The 27,049-nt window shown below is 52.1% G+C and overlaps 8 protein-coding genes across 8 annotated transcripts; 3 read left to right on the forward strand and 5 right to left on the reverse strand.

The window, feature by feature from the left end:
- Nucleotides 1-1,647: 1,647 nt before the first annotated feature.
- On the reverse strand, nucleotides 1,648-3,699 carry POX_e06528 (uncharacterized protein; the record flags this gene model as incomplete). The annotated part of the gene is made up of 1 exon (XM_050115349.1): nucleotides 1,648-3,699. The coding sequence occupies one exon, from the start codon at nucleotides 3,697-3,699 to the stop codon at nucleotides 1,648-1,650; it is 2,052 nt and encodes a 683-aa protein (XP_049967809.1).
- Nucleotides 3,700-6,928: 3,229 nt separating this feature from the next.
- POX_e06529 (uncharacterized protein) lies at nucleotides 6,929-8,084 on the forward strand (the record flags this gene model as incomplete). Its single annotated transcript, XM_050115350.1, has 4 exons — nucleotides 6,929-7,042; nucleotides 7,235-7,414; nucleotides 7,523-7,738; nucleotides 7,887-8,084. The coding sequence occupies 4 exons, from the start codon at nucleotides 6,929-6,931 to the stop codon at nucleotides 8,082-8,084; spliced, it is 708 nt and encodes a 235-aa protein (XP_049967810.1).
- Nucleotides 8,085-8,234: 150 nt separating this feature from the next.
- Nucleotides 8,235-8,948, reverse strand: POX_e06530 (U1 small nuclear ribonucleoprotein A; the record flags this gene model as incomplete). The annotated part of the gene is made up of 3 exons (XM_050115351.1): nucleotides 8,235-8,513; nucleotides 8,612-8,825; nucleotides 8,887-8,948. The coding sequence occupies 3 exons, from the start codon at nucleotides 8,946-8,948 to the stop codon at nucleotides 8,235-8,237; spliced, it is 555 nt and encodes a 184-aa protein (XP_049967811.1).
- Nucleotides 8,949-10,696: 1,748 nt separating this feature from the next.
- On the forward strand, nucleotides 10,697-12,003 carry POX_e06531 (Actin-related protein 2/3 complex subunit 1; the record flags this gene model as incomplete). The annotated part of the gene is made up of 5 exons (XM_050115352.1): nucleotides 10,697-10,919; nucleotides 10,986-11,411; nucleotides 11,480-11,571; nucleotides 11,648-11,888; nucleotides 11,963-12,003. 5 exons carry the CDS (start codon nucleotides 10,697-10,699, stop codon nucleotides 12,001-12,003), a joined length of 1,023 nt encoding a protein of 340 aa, XP_049967812.1.
- Nucleotides 12,004-13,154: 1,151 nt separating this feature from the next.
- POX_e06532 (Mitogen-activated protein kinase HOG1) lies at nucleotides 13,155-14,569 on the reverse strand (the record flags this gene model as incomplete). Its single annotated transcript, XM_050115353.1, has 7 exons — nucleotides 13,155-13,200; nucleotides 13,256-13,439; nucleotides 13,496-13,592; nucleotides 13,633-13,989; nucleotides 14,093-14,192; nucleotides 14,258-14,301; nucleotides 14,393-14,569. The coding sequence occupies 7 exons, from the start codon at nucleotides 14,567-14,569 to the stop codon at nucleotides 13,155-13,157; spliced, it is 1,005 nt and encodes a 334-aa protein (XP_049967813.1).
- A 2,146-nt stretch (nucleotides 14,570-16,715) lies between these two features.
- On the forward strand, nucleotides 16,716-19,295 carry POX_e06534 (uncharacterized protein; the record flags this gene model as incomplete). Its single annotated transcript, XM_050115354.1, has 4 exons — nucleotides 16,716-17,140; nucleotides 17,204-17,315; nucleotides 17,392-18,038; nucleotides 18,128-19,295. 4 exons carry the CDS (start codon nucleotides 16,716-16,718, stop codon nucleotides 19,293-19,295), a joined length of 2,352 nt encoding a protein of 783 aa, XP_049967814.1.
- Nucleotides 19,296-19,938: 643 nt separating this feature from the next.
- POX_e06535 (Glycerophosphodiester transporter GIT2) lies at nucleotides 19,939-21,778 on the reverse strand (the record flags this gene model as incomplete). The annotated part of the gene is made up of 6 exons (XM_050115355.1): nucleotides 19,939-20,028; nucleotides 20,132-20,399; nucleotides 20,481-20,791; nucleotides 20,868-20,886; nucleotides 20,962-21,560; nucleotides 21,632-21,778. The coding sequence occupies 6 exons, from the start codon at nucleotides 21,776-21,778 to the stop codon at nucleotides 19,939-19,941; spliced, it is 1,434 nt and encodes a 477-aa protein (XP_049967815.1).
- A 1,956-nt stretch (nucleotides 21,779-23,734) lies between these two features.
- POX_e06536 (Alpha-galactosidase 6) lies at nucleotides 23,735-25,832 on the reverse strand (the record flags this gene model as incomplete). Its single annotated transcript, XM_050115356.1, has 7 exons — nucleotides 23,735-23,757; nucleotides 23,833-24,558; nucleotides 24,630-24,790; nucleotides 24,874-25,044; nucleotides 25,126-25,262; nucleotides 25,367-25,623; nucleotides 25,733-25,832. The coding sequence occupies 7 exons, from the start codon at nucleotides 25,830-25,832 to the stop codon at nucleotides 23,735-23,737; spliced, it is 1,575 nt and encodes a 524-aa protein (XP_049967816.1).
- Between the last annotated feature and the right edge of the window lie 1,217 nt (nucleotides 25,833-27,049).

Genomic DNA, 27,049 nt, shown 5'->3' on the forward strand with positions numbered 1-27,049 from the left:
TACTAGGAAGCCTCTGTTGCATCCTGTCTGCATCCCTATTTCCCCAGGCCAGCCGCTTTTTTTTACCGCGCTGCACCCCTAGAAAAATTGAAGCACCATAGCACAACTCAAGCCTATCGAGAGATCTCACGGTAAGAATAATACTCTGCATAGTCGCATTTACCTCAATATCATTAAATTTTTGAAACCAGTCCCTCCCAAATGGAGAAGTAATATATCAATTCGGCTGAGCTGCGCTGGACTGAACGAGGCTGTCCTGATCCCTTCATGTTCTGCTTCCCTCCCTCCCTTGCGTCTGGATCCCCAGCCCCCCCCCTCCCCTACACTGCATGGAGGTGGGACATTGGAACATGCAAACGGTGACGGAAGCATCGATGATTTAGATATGTGGTCTAGTATGTACTTGAATGCGGTATGACTATCCTTTTCCTTAGCGAAGATTAGGTATGTAACAAGGTAATCAAGTATCGAGGAGATGCACGAGGTTGGTCATCAAGCGACAGTGCCTGTCTGTACATAAGCGAGGTCTAGAAATGTCAGCTAGTTGAGGGCGAACAGGGGGAGGGGGGGGGTCTAGAATCACATCAATTGGAGATCACGCATTTGGATACCTCGGCTTCGATGAATCATGCGGTGAAGATGCAAAGGGGGAATGTTTGAAATGGGAAATCGCGCCCTATGGCCAGGGAAAATTTTTAGGGTTTGGCGTAGTGAAATTGCCCACATGGCCGTGCCTTTTTATGTAGCTTGAAGGTTCGAGGCTGGTTACTGCAGTATTGACCTGCGCGATAGACTCTGGCCCCTTTCTGTTTTATTTGATTTCTACCGGAGAATGGATCCGTGATCTCGGGATATACTGTTACTTGTTCCTAACAGCGGTCTGGGACGGGTGAATATTCCTTTGGTATTCGAGGCCCCTGGGAGGTTCATGATGATCACACGTCAGAATCAGGGTTCGCAGGGAAGGAGATAGAAAAACGAAACAAAAAAAAGGCAAGTTGGGAAAGGTTGAAAAGGCAGGTGAATTCAATTAGTTTCGAATCAATTGGAAAATGACATGGGGAGCAGTAGATAGGCTAACGTCGCTTCCAGGACAGATCGTCCGTTGTTAATAGCAGATAAACAACAGAGAGAGAGAGAGAGAGAGAGAGAGAGAGCAAGAGAGTGGAAAAGAAAGTGAAAAACGCCCGTGTACAACGCCCAGCAGACTCGTTGAAATGAGGGTATATCTCGATGGAAAACAAAAAACACAAAATATTTTCCGACCCCAGTCCTAGGTCCAGCTCCAGCAACCAGAATTCCGAAGGAAAAGAAAGGACAAAAATGAAAGGAAAAAAAACTCAGATCCAGTCCGATCAAGACAGATCGTCAGTCGCAAAGATCATCAAAACATCCCGTCACAATCCTGATTCAACCAATGCCGATAAACAGACTTTTTTTTCGCCAGGGCGAGGGGGGTGTAGACATTAAAATCCTCCTAACATGCCGCAAAGCCAGACCGCAAAGCATAAGGGCAGACAAAGTATACGGGAAGTCACTGCGAGTAGAAAAAGGGCAAAAAAAAGGAGGGGAAAAAAGGAAAATCATAGAGAAAAGTCCAGCCAAAGGATGAGAAGCTGCCGTGACCCTTGACGAGTTCAAGGGACATCAGGGGTGAAGCTCGTGACGCGGGGGCTTGGTGAGTTTGCGACGGCGCAGGTCCTGACTGCGACTTCGGGGGCGACCACGTGCAGCCTCGTCGATGGAATGATCACGAGCTCGCTCGCTTTCATCCTTGAGGAAATCCCAAGACTTGGCTGTGGGCAGGGGCGGGGCCTCGATACCGGGTGTTTGGCTCCAATTCCGATGACCCTGCCCACTGCGGGACCGTGAACGGTGCGCCATCGTCTCGTGCTTTGCTCTGATCTCGAGACACCGCTCGGAAGCTGATCGATGCACAGGGGTCTGACCCTCCCCATCACCGCCAAGCGGCAGCACGCCGAGTGGTAAGTCTATCCCGAGCGCAATTGCCGAGTTGGTGACGGTGGGGACGTCGATCCCATCGGGCGAACGACAGTCCGTATGGAGGGAGCCCCGGGGCGACAAGCTCAGCTGCTCCAGGGGTGCAATAGCCCCTGGTACTACAGGGGTCCCTGCCGATGGGTGCTCAATCTTCTGTGTCTGGTACTCGGTGTATCGAGGGGCACAGAGCGTTGACCGGCGGGAGCGCGGGGCGGCAAGGGACAGTTGGGCGGCTGGACCTATCGAATCGTACCAGCGGTCAACTTTGGGGTGCAGCTGCGAAAAGTTACTCATGCCGGGAGTTGCATCATGCTGGCTGACAAGGCGCTGCTGGATCCCCTCGTTCGCGCCCCGAAGGGCTCTAACGTGGTTATCCGCGGTGGAGAAAGAACCCGAAGCCTGGGAGTCGAAGGAGGCGCGCGTACGACTGTGGTGGTGGGAGCCCACAGATGCTGCAGAGCTATAGCCACTGTCAGACTTGTTGAGGGAGCGAGAGGTGCTTCGATCAATGCCGGAGTCGACCGTCTTCTTGTCCGACTGACTGGTAGTGTCGTCGTAGAGCGCAATGCCTTCGTCCTCGACTTCGCTGGGAAAGAGAGACCGCGAGGCCACGGGGAAGGGGATTGTTGGGGACTTTTCAAAGGAGAATGGGCTGTCCGGTAGATCATCCGATTTCTTGAGGTTGGGGACCGCAGTGATCTCCAAAGTTGATTTGAGTCGACTGGTCGATGTGTCGATGTGGCTTAGGCCTAGACCCGGGGATTCCAAGGGAGTTCGATCACTCGGACACGGCGACGCGGAGCCGTTGACGACTCGTAGAGATCCGAGCTTCAAGGCCCCCAGCTGCGTATAGCGGCTATCTGGAGGACTCGTAGGCCGCGTCAAGAGTGACTCCCCGTGAGCAGATCCTGGGCGGGAGGCGAGTGGCCATTGCAGAGTTCCGAAATCGACGAGATCGTCCACCGGATCGTTGAGTGACTCGTTGATCGACGTGGGAGGTTCACCTATGGGCGACGGCGCGCGCCGTCCGGATCTGGTCGACCGCCGAGTAGCGATACCGGGTCGAGTCAGCAGAGAGCGTCGTCGGGTCAATGAGAACCGCTGATTGTCGACCATGAAATAGGTATTGGAGGCTGCGGCGCCTTCATAGCCATCCTCGTAGATCACGCTGTTCTGCCTCGTCAGGCTGGTCTGCATAGAATTGGCCCTTCTCGGTGGCTCCGTCGTCATCACTCGCTGTGGTGAGGATCCATATGTGCCCGGCTGGTAAGAGGCCCGGCGAACCGAGTGAATAGTTGGCACTGGACTGACAACTGGCGTATGCGGCTCCAGGTGTTGCTCCACCGCCGGGGATGCAACGCCATGATTCACATCGCGGTTCCCAGGTGGTGGCCGTACTTCAGTCTCAAACAATGTTGGAGGAATCTCCCTTGCCTTTGAGCGGACGCTCCGGGCATCTGAAGAAAGGCCCGATCCAACCCAAGGGTTCTGCCATCCGATGAATGCTGAATTGAGCTCGGGACCATCTGATTCGTGGTAAGACGACTTGGATGAACTCGTTGAGACGGTGGATTTCCTCGATAGTGGCTTGGAAAACGGCTTGGATAATCGATTGGCGCGCTGTGGTTCATCTTTGCTTGGACTGGACTGCAGATTACCCATAGCCTCACACAGTGCGGGCCAGCGCCAAGGCGGCATTGTGGCTTTCCGGTTAAAGCTAAATCGTCCCGAGAAAGATGGTCACAGCATGTGTCGAGCGCGAGCGAGCGAGTTCAAAAAGGAAAGAAGATGGCCTGTCGAAGGAATGATATACTCGACCTGTGTGAGAGAGTATCTTCTTGGGCACAACTCACAACGCTCTCCGAAACACGAATGGGAGTTGTGTCTACTTGTCACCACTCGCCGAAGAGAAAGGTTTGAGATCCAATGAAGAGCAGAGCAGGGACAGTTGACGTCAAACCACGCTGGGATGGCTGAGCGGTCAATCCGGACGCTCCAGAACCTGTACACCAGGCGATTTTTCAATTGGACGCGCGATTGGCGGTTGAAAGTTGCCCGTGCGGAGGTACTGGAGTCGACGAGTGTTTCAGATTGGACGAGAGCGTTGGTGACGGTTGGACAGAGCAGACAACGTGTGAGAGTGTGGTAAGAGAGCGGGGAAGGATGACCGGCACCGTCAAAGCAAATAGGAGGAAGAGGATGAGGGTATTTGCAGTATCACACGAGAAGCAGGAATTGAGAAGATTTGGGGCAGATAATTTCTTTTGGCTGTCGTTGTTCAATGGACAAGCGGCTTCCCCAGAGTTACGCAAATAGGGTTCCAGCTCCCCGGCGATAAGACTCTTTCGCGATCGACTAGTTTGGTGTCGACGATCTTCGAACCCCGACAAGCATCAGCCGCCGAGGTGGACAAGAGGGCGAGATGACACCTGTGTGCAATGATCAGGACCAGCTGCGAGCTGAGCAGCGTCCAAAGCGAGAGAATCGGAGAAATTGACCGAGAGACTCGCCGCAGTGAATCACAACCCTATTCACTGACCACCACCGGGAGTGGGCTGCGAGGTGGAAGACTGGAAATTGAGCAGAGGACAATGTGTCGGATGCGCACTAATTTTGGTTCCCAGGGAGTGGACACTGGAAACATTGGACAATGGACACTACTCGTGACAAGGTCAAAGTCCAAGGATTGGGAGGGGGTGGGCGGATCCACGACGGACATTAAAATCCAGCAGCGAGATCAGAGGGGCAGGGGGAAACAAAAGGACCTTGGGATGAGGATGATTGCATCAGGTCATGGCGTTCATTAGTTGATACTGGTGCAAAAGGACTGACGAAAGCATGATGGACGCCACCCACCGAAGCTCCTACATTGGATGGTCGTAAATTTCTTTATTTCTCCTTTTCTTTTTTTTTCTTTTTGGGTGGTTCCAAGCTTCCCGATCGAGGTGGCTCGCATCGTGGCGGCTCGAGGCCTCGGCGACCATGCGAACCCACGATGGAGGACGCTTTCGGGGAGAACGCAGTCAGAGCACTCGGAGACGACGATAGAGGTGGCTTGGCGAGTGGCAGATTGACGAGCACTGATAGGCAGTGAGCGACGCAGCAGTGGCCGGGAGCTGCAAGCGGAACAGGGCAGGGTTGAGCTCCGATCCCGTGGAAAGAGTGGGAATCATAGTGGGGAGATGAAGGAAAGAAAGAGAAAGGGAAAGCAGGTGTGGATCAACAGTAAACTCAATAGTCAGACTGCATCACAGTCGTGATGCAGTTCAGTCAACTGGCCAGCAAGTGCAGGAGTACTCGGAGTATGACCACTACGACTAACTACTCGTATTCAGGACTCCCAATTATTTGCAAAACAAGAAATAAAGGACCGTGCATGTTCACTATTGAGCGTTCATGAGTGACGACTTTGTAGTCCTCGTTCCGATCTATTGAGCGACCAAGTTAGACAGTCCAGAGCGGCTCGAAGACCGTCTGAACTCTGGACAGGAACAGGGCCACGCCGAGATCCAAGGGGCCAAACCCAAGGATCGTAGCGGTGCGGACCAAGGGTACTTTGAGGGTACTTCTGCCAACCGTGGTTGGACCTGCTGGCATTCTCGTCCTGGAAAGGTACTCCCCCACCTTACGACTTCTCATGAGCGCTTTCGCCCGCTTGCGGCAGCGCTGGGACCCGCCCGGAGTGTTTCCAAGGCTTGAATCATGTTCCAACGGTACCAACCGATGTTGCTTACATGGAGCCTGCCCAGGTCAGGTCCAGGAAGACACAAACCTTAGGATGAGACAACAAGAGGGCACCCTCTCTCTTTCGCTTGATTCTTGGGCTCACAAAGGGACAAATTTCCCGACGCGTAATCCTAGACATCATAAACCGATCCAGTTGAGTAAATGACACCCAGATCCGATCTGTCAGCCGAGTCCGTAGTTGCTTTGTATGTATCTCTGGGGTACAGTAGTACTGCTACCCCAGATTATCATCGGACTATACTAGTAATGTGCAATGTACATGAGTGGCGCGAACGAGTGCAAGCTCCTGAGTAATTGCTGTGCCTTTCGGCACTTACGTCCTTCCCAGCCCCGTTGCTGTTGCCCTCGACAGACAGATTGCTACATCGGAGGCAATGAGTACAGTCTGGGTTCCGCTCAGGTAGGAAGTCCCTCCTACGGATCCGCCTGGCCATGAATCTGATGTGACGTGGTCGATCCACTTCCGCCGGATTCAACACAACGGCATTGTTCTCCTCCCGTCTGGGCAACTCTGGTTCACCTCAATCCATCTCAATCATCATTTCGGTTACTTTGCTCTCCGCCGTCTTCGGCTACTCAGACCTTCTTCCTCCACCCCTCGTAGACGATCAACCCTTCCTTATTGGATCCCTGCATCTCTCCCACCGCGTCTATTGCCTATTATCGATCGGATCGACATTGACGCATCGTCCGATCCTTTTGAACTGTCAAATTACCCAAAGCAGTGACGGTGACAGCGCGAGGTCACTGACCTCCCAGTTGGCAGCAAGGTCTTGCGCCACCATCCTTGTTGATCTCGCAAGAGTTTAAATTTTGGGCGGTGGGCGGTCAACCAGAACACAGGGAGAGTGCTGCTGCGGCACAGATACGGTAGTTCTGGAAACGCACCTTCGGAACCGTGCATATCAACTTTTTTCTTTCAAACTTTGAGACCTCGGCCCAGTTGGACCACAGTTGACATTGGTCTAGCTCTCCTGTGCTCGAGGACCAACTCCATCGTTTTACTCTCCCGACAGTGGCTGGATTCTCCTCACCGAACAATTCCGTTGCTACCAGACGGGGACGAATCTCCAGTGCCAGTCAGTCCCGTCAGTGACAGAGCCACCTCTCATAGGGATTCATGGATGAAGACACAAGCATCACGGTCGACGGCAATGCAGGAAGACCTTGCACCACCGCCATGCTGTCCGCTTTTCCATTTCTCACGCCCGAAGAATTCAATTGCGCCTGTCAGAAATTTGCCGAACGCGCGCGGAGCTGCACGGTCGCCCAAGCTGAGGGAAAATGGTCCTCGGTGCGACTGATCACACAGGTAGATCCCTGCGATTATTCTCCCCCCCCCCCCCTGCGACTTGAGTGATTGACTGTTTGGTTCTCGGTTCTCTGTTTACTTTCGACCGAGTATTCTCAGCAATGGTGGCACTAATCCTTAACTTGCGGGGTGGCTGGCCATGGTGGCACCCACCCCCGTCTGCGTGTGTCTTAGAGCAACCCTCTCAGCCTCAAAATTAGTAAATATGTCGAGGTCCAAGCTCCTGCATCGGAGGATGCAGATCTACACGAACCATCGAAGCGTCTAGCTCCGGCTACATTTACACCTGCTTCCCTACAGGCTCAAGCACAAGCACAGAATGATGAAGGAGAAGAAGAAGAGCAGGAAGATTCGGTCTGTAGCCCAACGTAGCGAGAAAAAATCAACAATCGGGTATCATTTGCCGAGTGAAGAGGGAACAGAAAAGTGAAGCGGTCTAATGCATTGAATCAAATATCACAGGAAGCGCTGATTCGCATCAATGTCCAACCGATTCTGCAACTGGATTATGATATCGTGCTGTCCCCGACGTACCGAGTCCCCGTCTTGTATTTCACGCTTCGGTGGCACAATTACCCGGGCCCTGTAGGCCTCAACGCCGTCTACCAGTACGTGGTTCCGGAGCAGTACAGGCAACAGTTGCAGAGTGTGGGTGTCATGGGAGGGATCAGTTTTGGCGTAGGTGCACACCCAAGTCCCGCGTTCTTCTCTCATGTCGTGGTTCAAGACGGAGGGAAGAACCAAGACCCTCCCTATCATTACTTTCTTTTCGTGTTTGTCCTCTTCTTCTCATTCCTTCCCCAGAGAGCTCATTATGATTTCGTAGTATCATCCGGAGTCTGGTACCCCGGCCTTTTTTGTCCACCCGTGCAACACTGCGGATGCCATGACACATGTCGCACATGAACGAGGCATCACGGGCGAAACTTATCTTCTCGTCTGGCTCGGCCTCGTAGGTCAATCCGTGAACCTGCACGTTCCCCGCGAGATCGCCCTTGGGATTGAAACCAGCCCAAGGCAATGAAAAAAAAAGCAAAGAAAAGAAAAACATGAGGAGGGTGGGCTTCTATCCGGTCATTAGGGGACACCGCGCGACGATGTCGAGTAGTGGGAAACCCATGCCACCCTCCCTCCTTTTTTGGGCTTTGCTCTCTCAGCCGCCTGTTGCACATACTTAATCTTCGTCGGAAGATGCGTCCATAGACACGTCACTGTCCTCTTCCATGGGCGCCTCCCCTTCATCGCTCTCATCCTCGCGAGGCCGCTTGGTGCCGTGAGCCTCTCCGTTCGTCTCCGCTGCAGGTCGAGAGGGAATCGCACCCGGAGGGCCATTGAAGATTGACTTTTGGAGATCAGTCGAGGCGCCGGTGGGTGCAGCCCCGAGAGCCGGGGGGTTGTATGTGCCCCGTAGCTTGGCCAGAATGTCGGAGGAGCCCTTGGCATAGACGATTTTCTATAGATGCGACAACAGTAATTAGTCGCGGCTCGGCGGGGGGACTGAGGGGAAGTGATATGCGAAGCCCAGATTTCGCAGTTGTTCGTCAAACTTACCATTTCCTTTCCAAAGAAATTGAAACCTTGTAGAGCACGCATTGCTTGTGTGCTGGCTTGAATATCCTTGAAGACAATATGAGCCTGACCACGCATCTTGTTCGTCTTCATGGCCACGACGTCGAGGACCGTCCCATATGTGGCGAACAGGGAATAAAGCGAGGTGCGAAGGTCATGCTTATTGATCTTGTCAGGAAGGTTGGTGCAGTACAGCCTAAAGAGCTGTTAGTGTCCGACACGGAAATCAATCGCAGCTCCAGGACAGTCAAACTCACGTTTGATTGGGATGACCTGTAGCCTTGAGGTCAGGCCGGGAAGCGGCGGTCTTGGAAGCCATCAGATGAGATATGAGAGAAGAGTTTTATTATGTCTGCGTCTCTGTGAAGTTGGTAGAGCAATGTAGGGTCACCAGCGAACTCTGGTAGCTTATTGCATTTCACGTTGATTCGAGGGACATGTCCAGTTCGCGAGAAAAGCACATAATCACGTGACTAATTGCCCCGGCTTGGCTGCGGCGGTCTGTGTGTGGGATGTGGAAATAGTCGGGCAGAATTCCGTCCGTATGAGACGGGAGCTTTGACTCTGGAAAGCGGTCAGCTATGAAGGGCGACAGGCTGAAGGCTTGTTGATTATGTTGTTGCTCTATCAGTGCGGATCCAACAGGTATTATAAACAGATTGTGGTAGCCAAGTATGTTTGACAATATTCAGGGGGGAATAGCAGGTCCATGATACTGGGTTGAGTCTCCTACAAGATGCAAATTATGACTGTCCAAAAAGGCACTTCCCTATCTTCGCACCATGGAAGCTCCAGGACGAGTGTGGACGATATGTAAGTGGTCGAATTACGAGCCCCAGCAGCAACCAACGCCCTATCCATATTTGATTGAGTGCATTCATTCAGTCGTGATGATCTTCTACATCCACCATGGATCCTGAGCAATCTCAAGCCTTTCCCATTTTACGTCACACGTGATTGAACGGCGTCGTCAATTACGAAGCTGGTGAAGCAGCCTCATTTGCCAACGCTCGTAGCTCCCATCAATGTGTAAAACATGGACCTCCAGCAGGACAGTGACGGTATATACGACAACCTCCAATCAATGACTCTTATCTTACCCTACAACTCCCGAATGATAGACATCTTCCTGATCTTGGAAGGACTGACCTCTACACTAATTTTGCTCAGGCACTGCCCTACCCATCCCTCATCTGCTCACATGAGATGATGTCATGATGAAACGAGAATACATTCATAAACCCTTGAGCTATACCTAGAAGACCAGTGGCCGGCATCGTGAGTCTGCCTAGCTGCCTAACAAATGCGTTTCATACCTGGTCAAAGTCCCTCACAACCGAATTCTTTAAGCTCGTACTGAAGAAGAAGAATGCTAGGTTTGTGGTCTGTTCAAGAGGAATCATGCTCCAGAAATCTGGCATTTCTTGCCTCGGTTCTAACTGAGCAATGGAGCCCTACCAAAGCGTTTAGGTTCAACTTTGTACTGAGTCAAACCAGAACTCGTCACCTAAGTCTAACTGAGGAACATCTTTTTCAACTCGTTGACCAATATTTTGAGTGGAAATGAGTAGGCGATATCCCATATCATATCTCTTATCCATTCAACTAGTTTAATGCAAGATCCATATGGTGCGATCTCGATATACCTCTGTCGGATCGGTGATACTGGAAAGAAGGCTTCTTCGTTTACAGATTGCAGAGCAGGATGTTGATGGAACGAAAGGTACTAGTTCTACACTCTAGAAGCTACCATATGTACAATGATCACTCCCATCGCCAATGCTTTCATGCTCACGAGGACTCCAACTGCCTCAGGCGTCCTCGCTTTCCAGATGCGACGCCTTGCGCTCCTCAGCCGAGCGACCCACTCCGAGTGACCACGGCCGGACTCATCGGAGGCTTCTAGTTTACCTAAGCACTCGGGCAGCGTCATCGCCAAGATGCCCGACTGGAAAGTAGCTGTCCCTCTCTGGCTCGTGTGTTCCCCTCATCCTCCTCACTCAACCCCTTTTTACCCCCACCTACAACCTCGACAGTAGAGAGCTCCTCCTGTCACTAACCACCACAATGGCTACTCCTCAAGTGCACCACCTGTTCCACGCCCCAATTGCCGACCACTCCTTCTCATCGGACCGCCAGACCCTCGCCGTCGCCCGCGACAACAATGTGGAGCTGTACCAATCGTCAGGCAGCAAGTTCACCTTGAGCGACGAGTTGAAGGGCCACGACAAGACTGTCACTAGTGTCGACATTGCGCCCAACAGCGGTCATATCGTCACTTGCTCGCAAGGTACGAGATATCAAAATTAAGAAGCAGTCGCGTGCTTTGGATAACTCATGCGTGTTTACCCTTCAGACCGTAACGCCTACGTCTGGGAAAAGACCGCTTCTGGCTGGAAGCCCACGCTCGTTCTTCTCCGAATCAACCGTGCCGCAACCTTTGTGCGTTGGTCGCCCTCGGAGCAGAAATTCGCCGTCGGCTCCGGAGCCCGCGTGATCGCGGTCTGCTACTTCGAAGAGGAAAACGACTGGTGGATCTCGAAGCATCTGAAGAAGCCGATCCGCAGTACCATCACCACTCTTGCCTGGCACCCGAACTCGGTTCTTCTGGCTGCCGGATCCACCGACTCTCACGCTCGTGTTTTCTCCAGCTTCATCAAGGGTATCGATCAGCGCCCGGAGCCCAGCGCCTGGGGTGAGCGTCTCCCGTTCAATACCATTTGTGGAGAATTCCTCAACGATACCGCTGGCTGGATCCACGGTGTCTCTTTCTCCCCCAGCGGTAACGCCCTTGCTTTCACCGGACACGATAGCAGTGTCACTGTTGTCTACCCGAGCGCTCCGGAGCAGCCTCCCGCGCGATGCTCAACATCTCTACCCGTCTGCTGCCACTCAACAGCCTGATCTGGAACGGCGAAAATGAAATCATTGCTGCTGGACACGTATGTGACTATTATCATTAGCTTATTCCCTGTCCTACCCACGAATATGGAGTCTCTAACACCTTCTGAAATTTAGGACTGCGAGCCCTTCCGCTTCCAAGGTGACGAGAATGGCTGGCAGCTGACTGGCTCCTTGGAGAAGCAGGGTGGTACCGGAGCCACCGGTGCCCGCGAGGAGTCTGCCTTGAACATGTTCCGTCAAATGGATCTCAAGGGTCAAAGCTCCGTAGACACCAAGCTCAAGTCCACTCACCAGAACACTGTGAACACTATTCGTGTCTTTGAAGAATCCAACGGACAAGTCAGCTCTTTCAGCAGTAAGTTTTTTCTCTTAGTGTTTCCTGAAGCTATCATGGGTTTGAACAGGTGGGGCTAACCCTTGGAACTATAGCCAGCGGTGTTGATGGACGCGTTGTCATCTGGTCTACTTAGGTATTATAGCACTGATACATGCAGCCTTTTCATTCCTTCTCGAAATAGAGGAGGTGAATGCGAACCAATCAATCTACACAGCCACCCAAAATTTCCGTACAGCCGTAGTCTTGGTTCCGCGGCGCGAATTCCTGGGGTGAATGACCGGAGGGATTAGGCTACGTAAACTCGCGGATCATGTCCCTAAAACTCAGGATACCCCACATACATGCCGACAACGAGCAGCTCCTGACAAGACCACAAACACCCGAACTACCAGAACTGATCGAGAAGGAAATCGCCTTTTCTTGAGAATGGAAAAAGCTTCAACGAAGCATCTTCCAATACCATAGAACCGAAAACCTCGGACCGGAATTCCATAGTCTGTGATCGTTCCGAATAAAACATGTTCATTGTTCAATACCTAATCTGCTCGCGTGTGACATTATCTTGAAAAAGGTCCGGCCCACAAAGAGAAACGGCGATTGATTATTCGGCCTCATTTGCAATCGGCCTTGCGCTATCATAAAATAGTATACCACAAACAACAAGACTGAAAGGGGGAAGGAAGGGACCATTCATAGATTATAAAAAAAGGAAGCAAGATCTCACGCCGAGGCCGGTGCGCATGCGCAGTCGACCGCAATGGCGTAAAAGAGGGATCCTGATCCCACGTGTATACGGGATGGAAGACACATCAGTGTGCCGTGGCTGTGCCCACTTCCGTAAACGTGCCCCATGGGGGTGCGGCAAAAACTCTCGTTTCAAACCTTAGCTATTTGTCCGACGATCTTTCCGTCTTCCAAGATCTTTCCTGGACGATATTTCCTTTCTCTCTCTCTCTTTCAGAGAGGGTAATAGCTCGCGTCGTGAATGTGAAGCTCGGATGTGTAGATTGCATATCGTCCTCCTCCAGGGTCCCACAGCGAGACGAGGATGGAAAGTGAGTGGGGCGGTTGTTTGCTGGCATCAATAGAGGTGGCACGTCAACAATCATAAGACTTGGTTGCATCAAGCGGATATATGCAAAGGGCACCGACGAGCGGCCAGGAGAAGCGTGTGTTTTCTCGGTCCTCGATTCGGAGCCAAAAAGAAACCAAAAAGAAAGGGGGATGCCAACTATCGTTTACGGATTGGCATGTCATCACTCGCGGGGGTAATTTCGAGATCATTCAAGTCGCACTGGCACCGCCGAAATGGTCCAAGATTTCGTAGTATCTAAGATGTCCATCAGAATCTGCCCTCGTCGAGTTTGGGAGGGGATGAATCGTACACCAAGGTCTTCCAAGTTTCGAGTGAGTGGTCCACATCCAAGCTCGCCCAATCAAACGGGACATCGGCCACAGGCTCATCTGCTGGATCGTGGTAGGAACTGAGGTACGGATGTGACAAAGCTGCATCGGCTTTGATTCGTCTCTCTGGATCCCAGACCAGCAGCTTGTCCAGCATGTCTAGGGCTGTGTCTCAGGCGATTAATGCTTAGCCCTGCTTCCGGAGAAAGACTGCGACATACCATCAGGAAAAGCTTGCTTGATTTTCTTTTGCAAGGGAACTTTGGCGCGCTCGGGCAGTCCAGTAACAAAATCGGACGTCTTGAGTACCGCGTCAGCCTTGGAGCAATTAGAATGTTTCGATTTTGGTCAAACTCACGCTCTTGGAACAGATGGTCTTGATCACCTCCGACGGGATTGAGCCCAGAAGGTCCGCGATGATTAGAAATTGATCCGTGTGATTACGGCCGGGGAAGAGAGGGGATCCTTCAATCATCTCGGCCAAAATGCACCCAGCACTCCACATGTCGATCTCAACGTTGTACTTTTGCCATGTGAGCATAGTCTCCGGGGCGCGGTAGAATCTCGTCGTGACATAACCAGTCATTTTGCGGTCCACCGTCCGGGCGAGACCGAAGTCGCAGATTTTGAGATCACAATTATTATCAATCAAAATATTACTGGGCTTGAGATCCCGGTGCACCACGCCTGCGGAATGAATGTACTTCAGAGCACGCTAGACCGAGGATCCATCAGTTACCGTTCACTCGGTAGTACCTTCGCGGAGTGGGGAACTCTGAGGGAACCCATCGCTTCCAATCAGACAGGATGGGACGGACCATGATTTGATAAAAAAAGTACTGGACGAATTGGTTTTCCATCGGTTTCGCCCGGATGATATGGGCAAGATCCGTTGCGAGAAGCTCCGTGACCAGATATCTGTCCCTCGGGTCCATCAGCCATTGTCGTCACTAGGCATCGGTCATCGCCGGCGGTCCACGTACATGTCGTCCAGCGGCGAGACGAAAATGTCTCGCAGGGAGATGATCTAATGGCGCAACCTCGATTAGCCTCATCTGCAGGAGGCGCAAACACTTCTCCGCGGAGCAGCTCGACCCGCCGCGGTGATCACAACATACATTATCATGTGAAAGACTCCGCAAAAGCTTCACCTCTCGGATAGTCCTCTTCGCTTCGATTGTGGATTGGAACGGTCGGGGGATTTTCTTGACGGCGACTCCTTCTTTGGCCAGGAGATCGCTGCAGGCACTGATATTATGCGCCCGCGTCAGAGTTGGTCCACTTCTCCATCGCATCCTTCTTACAATTCTCTGTACTGGGGATAGGATAATTACCAAACAATGCCGTGCGTTCCAATTCCCAGGATTCGCGGATCCGAGTATCTGGGAGCGCCTGGTCAGTTTGCCCCATCGTGTGCACGCGCAGCGCCCGTGTATTCCCAGGCCTTGATTGATGGGCGCGGCCAGCCACATACCTTCCGGTTAGATCAAAAGTACATCCTCCGACATGATGTGTCCTAATTTCAAATGTGTCCATGACCACGAGGACATCTGGGGAGGTTGATGCAGGCTGGACGGTGTCGAAAGCATGGACTGTCCAGGGAGGATTTTTCGGTCCTCTCTGCGGCTGGCGCGTTGTGTGTAGTGTGTATAAGCGCTGGCATTGCCGTATTGACGAGATCTGATCCAACACAAGCTTGATATCAGGGGAGGGGGACAACTACCCCACCCAAACTGGCGGCAATCGGTGGACGAGAGATCGAACCCTTTGAGGACCACTGCTAAAAACAGGTTTCCGTGGATGCTTCAGCATGGTGGCCAATTGTGCTCCCCGGCTGTGCAGCTCCGGCCGCCTCACCCATCCAGGTCACATACAGTGAATTTGTCCTGTCCACACGCTGCCTCGCTGAAGATCAGCATGGCCTCCACTCCATTCTTCTGCCCTCCCCTCTGCCTCTGCCCGGTTTGTTCCAGACGGCCCGCAATTTTGAGAATCCTTCACAGTTGCCGGTTGAAAAATGGCCGATGGTATCCTCGGTGTTTCGGCGGGGCCCAGTTTGGTCCACCGAAATCAGCAGCAAATCCCGTGCCGCGGGAGCAGGACGCTCCGCTGACGTCATCGATTTCAACCGGAACCGCGTCTTTGGAAACTCGGACGGATTTTGGGGGACGCTAGACTTGTCAACTTGCGAGGTGCACCGTGTCCGTCTGTCCTGTGAGGCCACATCGACCAGTCACAGAGACGCTGATCCGAGGGGGTGTCCTGGCAGAGCATGTCCTTGCAGAGCCCCGTTCCATTCCAAGAGCACTTGGCACCAAAGAACTTGGTGGGACTGTGAGAAACACAGATCAAACGACATATTCGTTGGGCGCACACTAGGGGCCGCGCCCCCCGTCATGGCTCATTCCCCCATCGACCATCCTGATTGAAGCTGCGGCCACGATCGGACAATAGCTGGCCAAATCAATCCATGCCCATCATCCATCATCCATCATTCACAGTGCGTGAATATCCGGTAAGCAGTCGCCGGTCGCAACGCGAGTAGGCTCTGGTCCGACCTCCTGCATCTGTCTGTGTGCACTGGCATGGAGGCTGAGCAGCGCCCGCGGAGCGGAGAGCGTGGCGTGGGTCCGTCATCACAAGGCGCCATTCTCGATCGGGTGGCCACTATCGTATACTGCTTCGACCACGGCTTGCCGGTCCCAAGCATCGACAACGTCGCGGGAAGATGAGAAGCATTGAAATATCAAAAAACTTCGCCAGGAACTAAACAACGCGGCGCGTCTGTCGCTTAAATGACAGATAAGCAGGTGGAGCCCCCGACTGCACTTAGCTCAGCCTTGTAGCTTGACTCCATCGCCGATTTTCATCGAGATCGGGAACAGGCCAATAATCGACTCCAAATCGGTCCCGACACAACATTTCTCTTCAACATCGTCCCGATCCGCTGGACCGTTGCACAGACATGTGGCGCCCATGTTGCCATGAATTAAGATTTTCCAGAATAATGGAGAATGCTCAGGAAATGGGTAAAGCCTAAATTTGACAGCCCGACAAGACTGGTTCCCCCGCCGCCGGGACGACGACAGCGGGATTATAAACGTCACCTCACCCGGACAACACCTCCCCTCAACCCACAACACGACACCTCTGCACCATTCACATTCCATGCATTGAAGCTGCTAAAATTCTTCAACTCCCCCTCCCCCCCCCCCCCCCGCGGCGAAAATATTCGTAATATTGAACCCTCGCTAGGAGTTAAGTCCCTGTTCTACGTGGTGAATGGTGCGACAGGACTCAACTAAACCTTCTGCCATCGCCCTCGTGCGTACTATATCTTCTGTGACTATTCTGAGCCACGTGGAGTGAGATTTGACGGGCATGTGAGCCTTCCCCGTGCCCTCTAAGGCTTCGTCACTTTCGTCCAGAAAGCAGACACACATGGCCAGGAGAAATTCATTCAAACGTACCGACCGGTTGAATACGAAAGACGCGTCTGGGGACAAGCCATCAAAATCGACTTGGCCCCGACACCCGGATGCGGCAAGTTCCTCATCGAGCCCTTACCCCAACGTCGAGAACAGCTTGCCCACCCCTCGTTCGGACGAGTCACCCTCTGGAGAGTCGGTCTCGGCAGGAGGTCGCAGAGCCTCGGTCCATCATGCAGGAGCACTGAATGCCAAGATTGCTATTCCTCGTGATGTGAGCAACGTTGGCCTGTTACCAACGGGACGTGTGTCCCGTGCCTGTGGTATATGCCGATCGCGTAAAGTCAAGTGTAGTGGTGAGCAGCCTGTGTGCCGACAATGTCGTGACTTGCACCTGGACTGTTACTATCCTCTGGGGTGGAATGAACGAATGAAAAAGTGAGTCCCTTCGACTGACTCCTTGAGTGCTACTGAGGCTATGTTGCCTAACACGGTATCCAGGGAAACGCATGATCTCACAGCGTTGCTACAAAACTACCGGAGTTTGGTCCAAGACCTCCTCGAAAGCGATAGTGGATCCTGTGGGCAGTGGGCTCAAGCTTTGATCGAAAAGGTGAGTACCGAGAGTCGCAGCTGACAGAATCGAGTTGTCCCGATAACCATGGCTTTCGCTCTAACCAAGATAAAAGTACCCGTTGTTGAAGGACGACTTGCCGGAATCAACTCAACGACAGTCACATGCTTCGCATGAAAGGGTTGAGTCTAGACCCCTAGCCCCAGCGATGGACCAACCCAGTCAGTCGTACGTGCCAGCTGAAGCTTTGTACCAGCTCACTAACTTCAATTTCGACGTTTCAGACCCCGGAGAACAAGTCGAGCCACCCTTGAACGCAGAGGGCGTGAAGAAGGAGGCGTTCGAGCAGCTCATCGGTGTTTTCCCATACATCGCTCCTCAGCCGGTTGATAAATACGGGTTACCCCCACGCCAGATGGCGGATCTCCTCTTCGATGAGTACTGGAGTAATGTGCACCCATTTTTCCCCATGATCAATCGACCGCTATTCCGTTGCCAGTACCAGAACTTCTGGGATCAAGGTCAGCAACCAGGGGATAAATGGCTAGCTATCCTCAATGTTATCTTCGCCATTGCAGCCAAGCACGCATACATGATCCAGGCACCGTGGCGGGGTGAAGATACTGATCACTTTGTCTTCTTCACTCGAGCTCGACTGCTGAGTCTGAGCGGAGAAGAGCTGTTCAGCCCGCCAAATCTTCAACAAGTGCAGCTCGAAGGCTTGATCGCATTTTATTTATTGGCCACTGATCAGATCGGCAGGTAGGTCACCAGAAAAACCAAGTCCTCAGAAGAACACGCAGGTACGAGGCACGCACTGGCATGGCACTGACATGGTTTTCTCGCACCAGAGCTTGGAGAGTATCTGCTTTAGCAGCTCGTTCTGCCATTACTCTCAGTGTCAATCGCAACCAATCCAGAAAATTGCCCGCGAAATTGAGAGAGGCCCGATTCCGCCTCTGGTGGTGTCTGCATACCCTTGAGCAAACATTGAGTCTCATCTCCGGTTATATTACTTCGATTCCGAAAGATCGACACGCACCACCTCTACCGATTCCATTTGAAGAGGAGGAGTTTGAAACCAACTCGTCGGCCTCGGCACTCCTCCAGCACCCGAGCGTCCGAATACAGTGGCTTCAAACCATAATGCCAAGTTCCCAAAGCTGGCAAAATGACGCCGATGGACAACCGTCTCAACAAGAATCAAGGCCCAGAGACGAAGCGTGGCTGAAAAGGCTTGAACCGAATTCTGGTCTTTTCTATCTGTTCTACTGCGACTTGGCGGTTATCATAGAAGAGATCGTCAACCAGCTCCACATATCCAACATCTGGATTGATAAGGAGAAACGTCTTGACGATCTTCAATGTCGATTGGAGTACTGGAAGAATAGCCTCCCATCATCTTTGGATTTTGTATCAATCGATACGCAGAGCAGCGTGGAGCAAGTACGATACAAACTCGCACTTGCACTACACTACCAGAGTGCACGAATCGTCTTAGGACGTCTCTGGTTCTGCCGGAAGAATGAGCTTGGCCCGGATGACTCCCAGCCTCTGAACAATTCTATGGCTTCGATGAATCTGGATGCCGCCAAGCAGATTCTCGATTTGATCCCGGATCAACCGGATACGATGCAGCTCTACAAGATGTTCCCTTGGTGGAGCATACTCCACTATATCTCCCAGGCTGCCAAAATAATCCTTTTCGAGCTGTCGATCGGGTGTGTGCACGTTCAAGAAAGCACGTCCCATCTCCTTTGGCTCTCCGAGAAAGCTCTTCAATGGCTCCATGCAATGTCCACTAGCAGTCCAGGCGCGGAAAGAGCATGGCGGTCATGTGATGCTTTCTACCGAAAGCTGTGCGAGCAGATGGGATATAACACGGACAATGTCCCCCCGCGAATGGATAAACCAGAGGATTCTCTCTACGCAAATCAACAGAGTTCAGGCTCTATTGGTGATTTAGACAAATTCGATTTTCAAATTGACGAGTTCGAGTTGACTGATTGGATACCATGAGAGTGCTTTTCCAAGAGGAGCGAGGAGTATGTGTGATTTACAGGAGTAGTTTGCGATTCATGGGTGGCGTTTTCTGGTGGAAAAATCTCATCTTTTAAAGGCACAAGGAAGATTGTGTGTCCTTGTGCTAGCGGCTGTGCATCATCAACTGCCTGTAACAACCCTTTGTAATCAAATTGTAGCTGTAAAAAATGCTCTTTGAGTCCAAGGTCACCCACAAAACTCGCACACGAAGTCAGTTTGGAAACATTCGAGGACCAAAGACTTGTACACTACGATCAAGTCGATTAGAATGACTCGCTCTAATAAATGACATCTGTTTAAGGCCATCACTTACAATTGCCATCGCTCCATCACCTACATCCTCCGCAAATATACACAAGCACGTGCATCTATGATCCATCGAAATTGCTCAAGCCCCTTTATAGGCAGTAAGAAGCTCAATCCATCTCTTCCTTAAATGGATACAAATTACCAGGGGCGTTGCTAATATTAATAAGACTGAAACCTTTTCCTTTTGAATTCTCACATCGTAGTATTATGTATTGCTAAAATTCTAAGTAGCTTCGCCTAACCGGGCTTAATTCGGCATTACTTGAATAATCATCGCTCGCGTTATAATAGACTTTCGGACGCCTGTTCATCAAGAACGCGCACTTCCGAGGGTAGAAACGTCGTACCCATGAGCCTCCAAATACTCACGGAACTCACGATCATGCTTGCTGATTGTGTCCTTGGAAAAGAAAATGTCAGCAATACGTCGCAAGAATCAGTCGACTCGACTCGCCCCCAGTTCTCCGGGACTACAGCCGTAAAAGGATAACACCCCAACTCACCTGTCCGATGTGAGGCAGGCCAAACCAGACAATTGCGGAAGCGAAAATGCACAACGAACTGGCGACAAAGAACGGATTCTGACCAGCAGCGATGGGATCTGGATTACTCTGCAGAATGGGAAAGACATAGGTGCCCACAAAAGCACCAATCTTCCCAATGGCTGCTGCGATGGCGTAATACTGGCCTCGAACGGCAGTGGCGCTAGTCTTGGACGCCAAAAGGCCGATGTTGTCGCCGGGGCCGAGTTCCCCCAGAGACAAGAAGATACTGGACAAGGTCAGTCTTTGCGAGAGTCGGCTTCGGAGATTTTTTCTTTTCTTTTATATTATTTTCAAATTCCGGACTTACCCGTAGACAACGACGAAGGCGGCAACGTTCTGGGGTAGACGCAGGTATGCGTAGCAGCCGGACATGATGAATCCCACCACGGCTTGAGCGGTCATGCCTAGAACCAAGCACTTGCGAGGACCGATCCAATCACTCACAAAAGCTCCCGCGAAAGAACCGGGTAGGTAGAAGAGATTGACAACCACGTTCCACCCAAAGGTGTGCCAGAGAGGAGCTGATTTGCCGAGAATAGTCTCCAGCCAGACGGAGGAGTAGGTTCCAAAGGCAAAGACAGAAAAATCGTAGATGAACCAGACGAGGGAGACAATGAGCTATGAATTGTTTAGCATCTATCACACCTTTTTTTTGCAGTGCATTTTGCAGAAATTGAAAGGCGATTTTGCATACCAGGTTCTTCCAGTGGTACCTGGCGCAAGTATGCATGTCAGCGGGTCATTCTCGCCTTGCAACCCAGGCATGGTAAATTAAACCAACGACTTACTTGATAATCAGACCGTATGGGAAGCGATGCATACGCTCCTTGTTGAATTCCTCAGGCTCCTTCAGCTTCAGACGGAGGTACACCAAGCTCAATGGAGGCAAGACGCCCAATCCAAGAGCAATACGCCAAGGAGCCTCGAGACGGTCTTCCCCAAAGATCAACACGAGAACCATCGGTACAAACGCAGCCACGACGAAACCAAAATCGATGATGAAGTCGGTGAAGAAGATGAACCAACGGTTTCGATGGCCCTCCTTGAGCTCGTTGGTACTTTCAGCCGCGGCGACCGAACCAGCGGGATATTCACCACCAATGCCAATACCCATGAGGAAACGATAGGCCGTGAGCGCGGCGAAAAGACCATTCGGACTTCCATGAGCGCCGTACGAACCAGCACTGAGGGCAGCAAACACGATCAGAATGATTGTTGACGCCATGAGAGACCATTTTCGCGAGAAGTAGTCGCTCGTGACACCGAAGATCAACATGCCAACGACCTCGCCGACAAAGACGAGAGAGGATACATTGCGCAGCGCGGGGGAGTTTTTATAACTAGTCGGATAGATTCGGGATAGCATCGTGTCGACAGAGCCGATGACCTGCTTTGGTTAGCATTCTCTGTACACTGTGGTTTCCCATTCGTTAATCACACAGAGATCAGCCAACGTACACCATTAAGATATCCATCAGAGAAAAGTCCGGCACCGCAAGCAATGACAGGCCAGCTGCGCTCCCAGCGGCTCTTTTGAACGACCTGCAGTTCCTCCTCAACGCCGGAGGTGACCTTATCTGTCTTTTCAGTCTGTAGAGCGTCCATGGCGCAGATATTCCCCTCGAGCGCAGAGAGAGAGAGAGCCTTGCGGAGTCGAGGAGAAATCCACAACCCAGTCCACGACGGTTGCCGGCCGCATTTAAGTATGTCTCAACTCACAATCTGAAGTGCTCCACTCGGATAGCGACCTCACAACGCCACAGAGTCTGATCGCGCGTTGGATCTAACAGGTGCTGGATCCGACGGTTCTCTCCACCACAAACTCTTTTGGATTTGGTTAGCGTGCCTGCAGAGAAACGGATGGGGAAAATGCTGGGTTTTCTTGAGGTCTGTCTCTGGTAGAAACGAAAGCTTTCCCACAGTAATTCGTCTGCTTGTTGACTTGCACCGGATCACAGAGACCTAAAATTCTTCCATTTGACTCACTTTGCTTACACGAAGCATTTATGTGTGCTGTGCAGGTAATTCGCGGGTGGGCAATAGGAGTCCCCAGTTCTGGACGACTAGCTCTGTCTTAAGTTCTGTTCAGATTTCAAAACTCGTAATATCCTCCGGAAACAAGCCCTGGGCTTTGCCATCGACGATTTCCTGCACGTGGATTCTGGGATTCAAGGTACTGGCGTCGGTGAAAAACTGAATGACTGGGAGGCTTCGGCTGGCCCGACTCAGGCCGAGAATGGTTCCCAGGTAGTTCACTCCACAAGATGAATCTTATTGTAACGGCACGGATACCGAATAGTTGTCCAGTATTTAAGTATTCTTTTACAGGCGCCCAAATGACTCGGGCACGTGGTGGATCAATGGCGCATGTTCAGGCCAACCGCCGTATAGGCCAAGGGGGGACCATTTAGTGGTGAAATGAAAAATCGCCAGGGGTTTCCATTTCCCGATCAGCCATATCGACCCACGCCTGTCAAGGCTCTGCACTATGCGTCCTCTCGGCGTGGGAACTTTATGGGTGCCGAGAAGAATCCAACTGAAAGCTCGGTGGAAAAATCTCCCTTCCGTATGGTTCAACCTGAAAGAATACCCTGCAAGGGAATGGTTCCGCGCAAGGTGAGATTTCGAGCAGTGCCAGTGCTCGAGTAATGCATGTACATACCTTCGAGGGACGCCGGGGCAAGGCAACGGGCACCCACCAGAGAAAGTTCGAGAAACAAGACCGAACGATCGTCACTCTCTAAACTCTGTAAATCAAGCAATGCATAGTCCGAGTGAACTTGTAGCCGCCAAGAAGCTCATGGACGGTCGGATCTTGAAATAAAATCCTCTGTTCAAATGGCACGTGGGATCGCTTGCCTGTCGATTGCATTTCTGAAAGATAAGCTTTGCTTTTCTGGCGACAAGCTTCGGCGTAACCGAACAATCTGGGCAGGAACGTCTCCACTTGTACACTACATTTGGCGAATCAGTGACTCGAAGACGGCCAGTGGTCAGAGGACCTTCCTGATTTGGATGCACGTGCCCGTGCGACGGGCGTGGGTCGGTTGACGTCGAGTCGATTCGGGTCAATCTTGTGATCATCACGTGCGGCTGCGTCCATGCACCAGTTGCGTCCCTCAGCCCTGAAAAGGTGAATTCTTTGCTGGTCGATGATTCTTTTGACAGTGGGAACTTTACTTCCTCGAGTACCCGGGAATCTCATCCTGGAAAAACTACCAAAAGAAAAACAACTCGAGAATTTACTTGGCGGTATAACAGTGAAAGTCTTCAACCCCGACTTTCCGGGCTTCACGGGGATGGTACACGTTACTTTAGCCTGGAGATGCATCGACAATTCCTATTCAATTGTGTCATACAAGCAACGTTGGAAGAGCGCAAATATAGTTTGCCGGTCTGGTGTAGGCAAGCTTTCAGACTAAGATGAACCTCGCCGGGAAACACAAACGGTTTCTCGCCAAGGTTCCAGAAGTTCACCCCCCAACCCAAAAGATTCCATGTCGATGCAAGTTCAGTCCACCCTCTCGTTCAGAACCGAGCCCGAACTAGCTGAGGGCTTGATCAAAGGCACTGGGAGTACCACTCTGTACGATGCGAAGAAGGTATCACGGTCAGCTTGAACTCAAGGCGTGAATATCACGTGAAGGAGAAACACTTACGGTTCTGAGCGGTGCAGGTGGACGGGGGAACACATGACGTGGGTCCAGTCCAGCCCTGGCCACCACATTGACCATACTTGGTCTGTTGAGAGCCCTGGCTCCCTGAAGTTGTCGTAGGACCGGCTGGGGCAGCGGTGGTGGTGGTAGTGGACGGGGAACCCTGACCAGGGGAGGAGTCTCCGACGGCACGAAGTCGGAAGATCCGACAGCCCAGGGCGGGAACGGACTGAGAGATGGAGCCGCTGGCACCGGAAACAGAACCCACCACTGTACCCAGGAGTTTAGGATCAGCCTTGGCGAGACCTGTCTTGTAGCTTTGCGCATTGGCGTTGTATAGCAACGATGAGTGAGCGGCAGCACCATCGTTGAGAACGGCCTGGGCTTGGCTGTCGCTGAGTCGAGATCCCCAGAGATCGCGGATCTCAAACTTGGTGTTGGGCACGTTGGAAGAGCCGAATATGTCGGTGAGAGTCGCAGAGGCGGTTGTGCTGGACCCGCCGTTGTTGAAGAGGACGACGACCATGTCGTTGGTCGAACTGCCTGTGGTCGAGACCAGCGGGCCACTCCACAGCTGCACGTTGTTGCGTGTCCATCGGTAGGAGGCAGCGACTCCGAGAGGATCCTGGTTGACGGCGATGACGGCCGGGTTGGCCAGGATGGACCAGTCACTGGCCTTGAGTTTTCGCATATCGTTGCCCATGATGAGTGGACTCTTGGCAGCAGACCCTGCAGAAAAGGAAAAGAAAGTAGGGTCAGTCAGGCGATTCGGAGCAGAGGGTTGCACGTATCACACATACACATGCTGAAATGCGCCACATATTCGGCGTCGGTCATGCCACCATTGCCGACCTCAAGCATGTCCAAGTCGTTCCAGCCGCCTGGACCCGAGAAAGATGCAATCTCGGCCTGCTTGGACATGATCTGGGTGACAGAGCAACCATAGCCACCAGAACGAGGACTGTCAACCCGTGGTTAGCCCCGCGCAATTTGACGGTGATGCCCCGGCTGAGACAGGGACATCCCCCGCAGAGAGATACTCACATGGGGCAAGTGGACGACGCGGAGTTGTATTTGTCTGTGATATCACCAGTAATTCTCCAGGAGTTGCCAACCGAGGGACCCCAAACCCAGGGTGAATCTTCACCCCAGTTGCAAAGAGAATAGAGGATCTTGCGCCCGGTTGCCGCGAGTGCCTTTTCCATCGCATTGTACCTGAGCAGTGGATTCAAGCCCGTCAGCATGGAGTCTTTTTGGCCCAACGAATTGACCGCATGTCTCGGATCAATGGCTTACCGAGCAGAGCTGACCGCTTGGCTTCCTGACTTTCCTTGGTTGTTGCAATTGTCGTATTTCAGATAATCAACTCCCCAGCTGGCGAACGTGTTTGCGTCGGTCGTCTCCATGCCCAGACTTGCGGGGTATCCAGCACACTGTAGCAAGGCATGGGTGAGACATGAACATCATGATAGAGAGCGAGAGCACACAGTCCAATGCCCCCAGCGATGACACGGAGTTTTGAGAAAGGGGTCCTTACGGTCTTGGTGCCAGCGCTTGAATACATTCCGAAGCCAAAGCCCTCGGCGTGGAGCTGGTCACCCAGGTACTTCATACCGTTGGGGAATTTTTTCGCATCGGCAATGAGCTGTCCACTTGAGGTACGGCCAGAGGACCAGCAATCATCCAGAATGATGTAGTAGTAACCCAGGTCTCTCAGACCAGTGTTCTTGATCACATCGGCGGTAGAGAGGATCAATTGCTGGTCCAGGTTGCATCCAAATGCATTCCAGTCATCTATGTATCATCATGTCAGGACTGGGTATTGCCATGTGGGAAAGGCGTCCGGCGAAAAGAAATCCGAGGACTCGATAGATCGATCCCTCGATGCTTGAAGGCAACTTACCCCATCCCATTTGAGGAGTCACAGCAAGCCCATTGTTCAGTGCTGAAACGACATATGCGAGAGAGACAATACCCCCGAGGACTTTCGAAAAGACCGCCATTTTCTGGTGGTTTGTTCAAGGCTTGAAGAAATGGCAAAAGTATCCTGGACGAGGTCTTTCAAATTTCACGGGTCTTCTGCAGAGTAAATAGGGTGCCCAGCAACCCCGTGAGGCCTGCAGTGTCTGATCGACTCTGAAACATCGCTCCGGTGGAGGGAGCTTCTTTGGAAAGAGGCGCAGGGAAGACGCTCCTGTCACTGTTCGCTGAATCCCTAGCGTCCTGGGTGAAGAAAAGTGTAACGTAACATTGCGTCGGAAATTTACCCGATTCGGGACCGGACTTTAGATGAATTGTTCATCTGAGGAGGAGTGGCGATTGATCACGATGAAAAGCGATTGGGAGACACGCCGTTCCTTGATCTTTTGGGTCAAGGCGAGTGCGGTCTGCAGCAACGTGTGTGACCGCTTGCGCAGACAGAGTTATTCACCAGACCTTGTCCCCAATCCCCGTGTTTTTGCAACTGCCAACGCCCCCGCTGCCACGGTGTTTCACGACGAGCGACTTGGACCATTCTGTCCACGCCAACTTCTCCACATCCCGGCCCGTTGAGCCTAAAATGCCGAGGAAAGGCTAAATCGAGAGACCCTGCAGGACTGGATTCTCCCGGCGGTCCCTGGCGGAGTTCTCCGTGTTGAGATTTGGTGGCAACCCAGCGTGTCCAGTCTTGCGAGGGAAGAGTTTTGTGAAAACCGAAGGATGATGATGTTGCGAATCATCCTGCTCATTGATCTTGTACACCGCGGTGTACTTTTGCCACGGTATATTCCATGGCGCCCGATGCATACCTGAGGCCGATCATGTCTCGGCTTGGAACTTTGAAGTCGCGACTCTCGACTCCATACTCAGCCAGGGAATATTACTGAAGGATATCATCCTCGTCTGCTTGTTGATTCTGAGTCAGAACACATCATATCACTCTGAAGAATGTTGTCGACCAACTGCAAGTAAGCTTTTGTCAAAGTAAATTAAGGCTCTAGGAGTGCGACATTCCGCGACACTCGGTGCCTCAGGTCGCTCCGCTAGCGTCCGGTCCCCAGGCATCGAACCTCCAGAGCGGACGATTCGTTTATAGCAACGCAAGATTCCTTCTCGGCTTCCCTTCATGAGTGACAGACAGTTCTTGTCTAGGGCGATGATTGAAAACTACGTGGAATTGGACTGTGAAATCAATTTTCATCTCAGCAAGTAAGCAGCACAAGTCAAGCTACCTAGCTAG

Source organism: Penicillium oxalicum, chromosome V, assembly GCF_001723175.1.
Source record: "Penicillium oxalicum strain HP7-1 chromosome V, whole genome shotgun sequence".
Taxonomy (NCBI): domain Eukaryota; kingdom Fungi; phylum Ascomycota; class Eurotiomycetes; order Eurotiales; family Aspergillaceae; genus Penicillium; species Penicillium oxalicum.